This window comes from Impatiens glandulifera, chromosome 3, assembly GCF_907164915.1.
Source record: "Impatiens glandulifera chromosome 3, dImpGla2.1, whole genome shotgun sequence".
Taxonomy (NCBI): Eukaryota; Viridiplantae; Streptophyta; class Magnoliopsida; order Ericales; family Balsaminaceae; genus Impatiens; species Impatiens glandulifera.
Genome location: NC_061864.1, coordinates 52,102,374 through 52,112,488, shown reverse-complemented (window position 1 = coordinate 52,112,488; position 10,115 = coordinate 52,102,374). Strand labels below are relative to the sequence as shown.

General features: G+C 29.4%; 1 protein-coding gene across 1 annotated transcript; it reads right to left on the bottom strand.

The window, feature by feature from the left end:
• Positions 1 to 1,465: 1,465 nt before the first annotated feature.
• Positions 1,466 to 4,797, bottom strand: LOC124930357 (protein FAR1-RELATED SEQUENCE 5-like). The gene is made up of 3 exons (XM_047470709.1): positions 4,715 to 4,797; positions 3,197 to 3,301; positions 1,466 to 2,813 (listed from the first exon to the last, which is right to left on the bottom strand). The coding sequence occupies exons 1-3, from the start codon at positions 4,795 to 4,797 to the stop codon at positions 1,466 to 1,468; spliced, it is 1,536 nt and encodes a 511-aa protein (XP_047326665.1).
• Between the last annotated feature and the right edge of the window lie 5,318 nt (positions 4,798 to 10,115).

Below are 10,115 nucleotides of genomic sequence, written 5' to 3'. Positions count from 1 at the left end.
ATGTCTTCTTTATTATTTTGCAGAAGATTTAGTGGGGTGATATATAACAGGAATAACAGGAAGGTTACTCACTCTGACCCCTTAATAGTACAAAATACAGGACAACATAGTATAAGACACAGGACAACACCGTTATGAATATGGGACAACATAACAACATAGTATTGGTTTCTAGAACCGTTATAATTTTTGACACTAACGCTATTTCTAGAACCTGGTTTCTTCTTTTCTTTCTAAATGTAAAGTAATGATTTATTAAATTTCATTCATAAAGTAATGAATATAACATTTCTGTAATCGTTTTATTTTTCAATTAAATCGAAGTTAAAAAACAATTAAAACGAGAAATATATTATCCAAAACAAAGTTATCATTGGGAAACATATTATTAAGCAAAGTTATCTTCTGATGTTGTCCCCACATGAATTATCTTTGGGAAACATATAATCAGATACATGATGTAATTGACCCGACAACAATGAAGTAAATGATAGTTGAGTCGAGACTGGATGGGCGATGAAATGTTGATTCCATTCCTCTTGCGTTGATATTAGAGAAGGATTACTTGTTGCGGTAGTATCCTAAAACAAAATAACAAACGAAGTATTAAAACATAGTGTAAAAAATAGGACAAGATAATGTAATACATAGAACAAGATAGTGTAATACATAGGATAACATAGTGTAATACATGGGACAACATGATGTAATACACGGGACAACATGGTATTGGACATAGGACGAAATAATTGTTGACACTAACCTTATTTCTAGGAACTGGTTTCTTCATTGCTTTCTCAATGGAAGACTGTTTCCGTTTTGTGGGTGGTCTCCCTCGAGCTCTTACCTTGACGGGCGAGTGAATAACTTTTTTGGTTAGTTCGGAATCCGTCGTACAATTTGGAGATATCTTGAACTTTTCTTTCATATCTTTCATCACTTCATCTAAAGCAGAACAATTAACTTGAGATTTGGATGCAAGTTGTTGAACCTCTAACATGATGGGAGTTAGATAGTTGTACTGATTTCTTTCAATTTCACACACATCCGAATCATAGATGTTGGTGAATATTTGGTAACCTCTCTTCAAGTCTTTACGCCAACGGTCCAATATATAATATGCTGGCACCTGGTTCACTTTCATTCTATTCAAAACAGCCAATATATGCCTACAAAGCAGTCCTCTAAACTCAAACATTTGACATTGACATTTCAAAGTAACCAACACCGAGTTGTACTATACTTTGTAGGAAAAATCACGCAAATGTTGTCCATTAATTCTAAGAATGCTCTCAGAAACTCCAAATACATAAGTTGTGCCATTGTATTCAATTATAGACGTGTCACAAAACATTAACCCTTTGAATTCGTTTTGACACAACTTGAAGATGTCATTTGTGTAAACGCTTTGAAACTGCATTTCTAAAGAATAGCCACTTACAATTGGAATCACTGAATTAAAAGACTAAAAATCCAGTTTGTTTTCAGTTTCTATGTTCTTCTTTAGTGCTCTATCAAATTGCTCAACAAACTGCTTCAGAGATGTTGTCGAAGTAACATAATCATCGAAAAACGAATTGATGCTTTCACTTCTCTGGGATGTTGACATGCCTGCCCAGAAATGACATCTCACGTACACTGGAATCCACTTATGTCTTTCGATGTGCAGAGAGTTTAGCCAATCATTATTTTCCAAATGAAACTCATGTATCATTTTCTTCCAATTCTCTTCACACTCTTCAATTGTTATCGAGTTATAGACAATGTTATTCAACGCCTTCTTAATGCTTTTATATTCAACGTGAGCACCAAATTTAGTAGGGAGCTTCTTCATTATATGCCAAAGACAATAACGATGTTGGGTGTTTGGAAAAACTGTTTTAATGGCAATAGCCATCGATCGACATTGATCGGTGATTATTGCTTTTGGAGCACGTCCATGCATACACGTCAACCATGCCTTAAAAAGCCAAGTGAATGACGCCACATCCTCGCTAGATAATAAACCACATCCTAGCAAAATAGATTTGCCATGATGGTTAACTCCGACGAACGGAGCAAAAGACATGTCATAGCGGTTCGTCAGGTACGTTGTGTCAAAGGTAATTACATCAGAAAAGTAATCGTAAGAAGCCCTGCATCTCGCATCAGCCCAGAAAACATTCCTCATACGTGAGTCCTCGTCAAGATCAAAGGTGTAATGAAAATTTAAACAACTGTTTTGCATCTGGGAGAAATAATGAGAAACAGCTTCAGCATCACCATTTCCTAACCTCGACCTCCTAGCTTCTGAGATAAAATTCCGACATGTTCTCTCATCAAATTTCAAATTATCATACCCTCCAGCTTCAACTACAATTGATTGGAAACTTTTAGCCAATGTTATTCCAGCTTCATCGTTTAATTGCAATCTTCTCTGCGCACTTGGATCTAAAACCTTGTGAGATCTAATATGTCTAGAATTTGAAGGACTCAACGGATGATTATGCTGAAGAATGACACTACTAATCTGAAAATCAAAATCATTCCTCACAACAATGTTGATCCTGGCCTTACAAACGGTCTTGGTAGAAGGTCTAAGTTGAAATATATTCTTCCCCCTTGGCGTAAACGAACCACTTTTTGCACATCCAATAGAGAAAAATTTCTGTTTGCCATCTGGTCCATTCCTTGTTCCCAACTTTCGGACTCCAAAACCCATTGATTGTGCATACAATCTATAAAATTCTCGAAGGTCATTTTCAGAAACAAACGACATCCCAAACATAGGAATTTTGTCTTCGGTACATTGAGATGATGGTTCATCCATAGGGCTACATAAGAATACAAAAAACAGAAATCAACACATGAACAATCACAAAACAACAGAAAAATGTGAATCTCTTGAAACAAACAAAAGAACAATAAAACGCATTAAAATATAGTTTAAAACACAGAACAACATATTACAATAATACAAATGACAATAGAATATTAACATTTCGAGTAACTTAAATATTTACAACACATGACAACAACGTATACAAATACAGGACATCATAGTTTAGGACACGGGACATCATAGTATAAGACACGGGACAACATAAAACAAAACAGAGGACAACACAAGCCAACAAAAATATTAACAGTTTTACACAGGTTTTTAAAAACAACATAATATTAACAGTCTAACTACATAAACAACAAAAAGATATACCTATTTATGTCCCCAATTGTTGGTAGGTTATTTTCAGAAATGAACGACATCCCAACATTGGGAATTTTGTCTTCGGTACATGGTGATGATGGTTCATCCATAGGGCTACATAAGACAAAAAAGAGAAATCAGCACAAAGAATACATGACAACACATGAACAACATATTACAGTAATACATGACAACATATTTAATAAAATGCAGGAAGACATATTGGATAAAACGCATTAAAACGAAAAAAAATATAGTTTAAAACACAGAACAACATATTACAATAACACAAATGACATCAGAATATTAATATTTATAGCAACTTCAATATTTACACGGGACAACATAGTTTAAGACACGGGACATCATAGTTTAAGACACGGGACAACATAGAAAAAAACAGAGGACAACACAAGCCAACAAAAATATTAACAGTTTTATACAGGTTCTGGAAAATAACAAAAATATTAACAATTTTATACAGGTTCTAGCTACATATTGGTTCCTACACATAACAATCACATAACGACAGAAAAACGTGAATCCAAGAAACAAACAGAAGAACAATAAAACAAAGAAAAAAGTAAGCTATGATGGCAGAGAAGATATACCATTAGAAGAAGAAGCTAATCGGACATTCGGACAGTGACGAAGACGAATCTAAACAAAACGCAAGGAGAAGACGACGAGGATGAAGACGAAACTAAAGAACGGAAGAACGACGAGGATGAAGACGCAAGAACAGTAAGAAGTTAAACGACGAGGATGAAGACGAATTTAAAGAATGTAAGGAGAAGAAGCTAGACGGCGCGAATGAAGACGAATCTAAAGAATGGAAGGAGAAGATGATAAACAGCGTGCCGAGGGTGAAGAAAATGGAAGAAGGAGAATAAAGAGGGTTTTGTTTGATTAGCGGGAAATGATATGAGAGTTTGCTAAAGAGGAGATGTAATTTTTTTCTCTTTCCTCCGTGGCATGCCAGGTGGCTTCGCTCCCCATTTCGTTCCCCCAATTCGTTCCCTATATCATTTCCCTTTAACTAAATAACAATCAATATCTAAATGTATTGTTCTATCATGAAAAACATAATTTTCGGAAATATTTATAACAGTTTAGTTATCCCAATATAATGAAATAGATAAAAGAATTTTATATTTCAAAATCTTTCAAAATGTAAGATATTTATTATAATTCACAATTGTAACTAAAGTTCAATATTCTGATTAAAATTTAGAAATTGTTGTTTGTTTCTTAGTTTTCTAAGATATAATCAAATTATCAAGATAAATATAAAAATCTGTAATAGATCATCTAGTTTCTATACAAGAAGTCAATTTGAATATACTTCAAGATATGTCTTGCTTTGAAAAGGATAAAAAAATTCTCATTGAAACAATTCCTTTTAGATATTTTACTAAACAAAGAGTTGAATTTCAATGACATATAAGTGGTTTATGCATAAATTGAGAAAAGTGTTGTACTAAATATGAAATATCTAAACGTGCGTAATTTAAATATAAAACTTACCAATTAGCAGTCGATATTGAGATAAATACTCTAAAAGATGGTTTGAGGTTCATTCTCAAATTTGGTACATTTACCATTGACATTTTAGCTTGTTTACCTCCCATCATTCATGTATCATCTATTAAATCAATAATGTATTTTCTTTGATTTATATATATATTATTTTTGTTTTGGCTTAATTTCAAGTCAATATTTTTTTTTACATTTCCTAATTCCTTAATAAGAAATAATTTTGAATCAATCAGTTTATTTATATTTAAAATCTTTTCAAGATTATCTCATGTAATCAAGATATCATCAACATATATTAATAGAGATATTACACTATGATCATTTCGTTTGAAATACAAACAATGATCGTGTTCAGATCTATTGAAGCCAAATTATATAAGAAATGCAGATAATTCTATATATATCATTGTCGAGAAGCTTGTTTTAAACCATAAAGGTTTTTTTCTCTATTTTCTAGCATTATTTTCCATGTTTTGGATTTCGTATAAACTTGGTGACATTTTTATATAGATGTCTTCCTCAAGATTTATATGAAGGAACGCATTATTCACATCTATATGGTGTAAATTCTATTTTTCAGATGATGTTAAAGCATTAAATAATCTAATAGTAACATTTTTAACTACATGGGCAAAACAATGATGGAAATCTTTTCTATTTTTCTGATTATATTCTTTTGCAACTATTCGTGCTTTGTATTTGTTTAAAGTACCATCATCATTTAATTTAGTTTTATATACCCATCTACACCCAATTGTCTTTGTATCCTTTAGTAAATCAGTTAAATTTAAATTTAAAAAATCTAATTCATCATTCATTGATTTGATCCACTTTGAATCTTTAGATGCATGATAGCAGTTTGAAAGAGTTTTGTAAAGATCAATGTTTGATAAAAAAAAAGTATGTATTCCTTATATATGTTAGAGGTGTGAAAGTGAAAAGTTTTAGGAGTATATTTTCTTTCTTGTTTGTTTTCTATTTCAACTTGGTTTGCAACATAATTTTTCATCAAAGTTGGAGCAATTCTGATCCTTAACCACTTCTACAAATATTTTCTAGATCGATAATATCTGCACTTTTCTTTTTGGAAATATATATGTTCCAATAAAGTTAGATTTGACTTTGTTATTCTCGATATTTATGAATATAAAGTTTTCTGAATTGAACGCATCACAAACAAAATTATCATTAGTTTGTGACGTTTCTTGATTAGAAATATAACTATGATCAGAAGACAAAGTAACCTGATCATAATTTGTGTGTTGATTTGTGATGATTGAGACTTCTTTAAAATGAAATATCTCTTTATAGAAAACATCTCTAGATATAACTATTTCATTTGAATCAAAGTTATATAAAAGATAACCCTTTTGTTTGAAGGATATCCGATTAATACACACTTAATCCCTCTATTCTCACATTGGTTTTTGTGGACATGTTTTAGTAACTTAGACATCCAAAAAATTTCCACATCGTGTAATCTATTTCAATTTCATATAAGACATAAAAAAGTGTTTTCCAATTCAAAGTTCATGTGTGCATTCTATTTATCAAATAGGTAGCAATTAAAAGTGAAAAAGGTTAAAACCTTATAGGCAAACCTAAATAACTCATTAATTAATGATCTAGCTACTTCAAAAAGATGTCTATGTTTTTTCTCTATAACACTGCTTTATTGTGATATATAAGCACATGTCATTTGATGAATTGTTTCCTTTTGTTCGAAAACCATTTTTCATTTTAGATTTACAAACTCAGTTCCATTATCACGTTTAACTTTCGTAACGATTTTATCGTACTGATTATTGACAAGAAAAATAAATTTTGAATTTTGTTGAACACAAAAATTTTATCAGTTAAAAGAAAAAATACAAGTGCACCTTGAATAATCATCAACACTAGTTAACATATAGGTGTTATTGGATAAGATTCATCTTTACGAGGACCCCAAAAATCTATATAAATTAAATCAAAAATATCATTTGTCATAGTTGTGCTAGTAGGGAAAGGTAAATGATGATATTTTGAAAGCAAACATGTCTCACAATGAGGAACTTTATTAGCATAATTTGAACAAATAAAATTGAGTACTTTATTTGAAGGACACCCACATCCTAGGTGCATCTTGTAACAATCATTAACATAAAATGAATCATGAGTACTAAAAGTTATTTCTTTTACATCAAATTCGTTTACAGAAGAACAAAAGAATGGATTCCCAATCTTTTTACAAGTTCAATGAGATGTTTTAATTAAGATCCCGCATTACACAATTGTTTTCAGAAAAAATACAATTCATTTTCTCATCTCTAACTAGTTTAGAAAGAGATAATAAATTGTATTTAAAATTAGGTGCATATTGTACATCCTTTAAAATAATTTTGTCACTTAACACCAAATTACCAGTTTCATTTATAATTTTATTTGAACCATCTACTAGATAAATAATTTTCTCTTTTTCTGTTTGTCTAATTTCAGTTAGAAGTTTTCTATTGTTACATATATGGCTACTTGCCCCTGAATCAATTAATCAAACATGATTTTTGTTTTCCAAATCATCAAAACTAATGCCTAATTCATAAATAGTTGATATAAAAAATTTTGAATTTGAAGACTTATTTACAGTTTATCCAAGATCAATTCAATTTCCTTTTCCTTTAGATGTATTTGTTCCTTTGTCATTTCCTCGTTGATAACCTTCATAAAATTCTGAATTTCCTTGTATTGAGACATTGAAATATATACTGGTTCATTTTTTTCGTCAAAATAATGTTGTATTAGTTGTATATGAACTTGTCTTCTTCTTTTTCTTGTTTGTCCACCATTTAAGGTATCTCGAGATTTTGTAGCATCCTTTCTTTCAATGACCCTTCATGTTCCAATGTGTACACAATTGCGTTTTATTTCTTTGCTTCATATCGTCAGTTCTGTTTCTTTTAGGATTGTTGTAGAACTTTTATTCACAAACATAGTTGAAAAATATGTGTCCGGTTCTATTTATATGTTTTTTCTCAACAAATATTGTAAATACCTTGTATACATATGGTTTTGACTCCATGGACAATATAAAATCAATCAAATTCTCATAAGAATCATTTAAACCCATGAAGAAAAGAAGAGATTATTTTTCTCATAATTCAGTATAACTTCTTTTTCTAGTTTACAACCTACACAATCTTATTGACTCCTATCACATGTACATCTTTAGTGTGGCTAATATAATTGTTCGTCCCATAAAAATATGAATTTAGAATAATAATCTTTAAGATCAAGATTACCTTGTTTAGCTGTACATATGTCCCTTCTTTAGCTTGTATTGAGTTGACCAATTATTTGTTTCATACCTAGACTTGATTTCATCCCATAACTGTTTTGACATGGTTGCACTTTGGAAATGAATTATTGCTTTCTTTCAAATTTTATGCATGATCCAAAACCTGACAATGGTATCAATCATCTTCCAAAGTATCACATCTTCTGGATCTTTAGGTTTAGTGCAATACTCATCAACGAAGCCCATCTTCATTTTTGTCGTTAATCATAGTTCAACACTTGTGCTCCATTCAAAATAGTTCGCCTTAGTTTGTACTGTCGAAGTTAGGGTTGCACATGGAATCACTCCACTATGTATGTAGAGTGGGTCAGTACATTGTCTCTTCTTGGTTGTCATCCTTGATGAATCCGTAGAAGAATGACTCGAAGAAGATTCTTTGCGATTAGGATTTTTAAGAATGTTTTTCCATTTTTTTAAAGATTACCTTGATATGTGTCTTTGTCTTCCTTTATTGCGTCGTCAAGTAAATCGTAGCCTTAAAAATCGAATAGCTCTAATACTATATAGAGATACGATATTCTCATATAAAATCTCTCAAAATTGAATGCTTTTAACCATCTTATATTATTTAAAATTATTATCCAACTTATTAAAATAAAAAGACTTATTAATTATCATAAGCATCATTAATATTATTTAAAATATAAAACTTAATAATGATACTTATCTCAATAAAGCTGATAAAGTCTATCAATTAGATAATTATTTTTTCTCGAATCCTCGATAACCTATCGAATATCATTTTTTTCTTATTTTTCTTTTACGTTGGGTTCATAGATAAAGTTGAAGAATCTGAATTTTTATTTTTTATTTATCTAAATAATATTAATTAAAATTATTTTTTCACTTAAATACTCTAAATTATTGATTTCTCACTCTAATATTTTATAATATAAGTAGATCATCCGTTATTATTTTATCATATATTTTTATTTTTATTGTTGTTCAAAATATTTAATAAATATTGTTTTTTGACATTGTTTGTTTTGAAAAAAAATAATTTACTTCTTATTTGATTAAAACTCATTTCTATATTTAATTAAATTATTAAAATTATCTTTATTTTATTTATTAACTCAAATAATCATTTTAATTCTTCAAACAAAAATATATATATATATATATAGTGTGATACTTACTAACTCAATAATTTATTAAGTTTTTTTTTTTTTTATATAATATTAATTGAAATTAATTTTTCACCTAAATAATATTTTATTGGTTTAGAATATATATAGATCATCCCCCTCTTTTAGCCTCTATGAGGTATTGGGTTCAGACGATAAGTACTCCTTACCTGATTAATTGGTAAATAATTGGATATTTTCAGCCTCTCTAGAAGTCTTGGTTCGAGATCAGTTATTATATTTTTTATTTTTTATTTTTTTATTGATAATTTATCCATTCTCGAAAAAGGACCATATATCTTTTGGTCAAAATATTTAATAAATATTTTTTCACTTATTCATTGAGTTTCCTTTATTTTTTAATTTATTGTTATAAAATTAGATGAGTTTCCCCTTTTGGAATCACACTCAAATGATAAGATTGTTGTTTTATTTAATTTAATATTTAATATTTAATTTTATTTAAGGTTTATAAATGTTCTTTTAGATTATTTATAAATTAATTTTTGTTTTAATCTAATATGAATTAATTCTAAAAAAAATTATCTGAAATTAATATTATTTTATTATAACTTCGTTTGCATTCAAAGTTTTTAGATAAAATTAAACTCGTGCTCTTAGTCTCTTAAACAGACTCTTACCATCCAACTATCTTTATGGATACTTACCCGAAATTAATTTTTACTCATTTCTATAAACTGAAAACGTAAGAAATAGAGAAAAGTTTTCAATAAGAAGAAAGTAAAAATAAATGTATTGGATATATTTTACGTCTTATTTGATGAAACCTCATTTCTATATTTAAATTAAATTATTATTATATATATTCATATAAGTAATGTTATTAAATAATAATTCCAAACAAGGCCTTAAAAGGACCTTACAAAGCGCATAAGTGGTGGAGAAAAAGAGAATCTCATTCTCATCT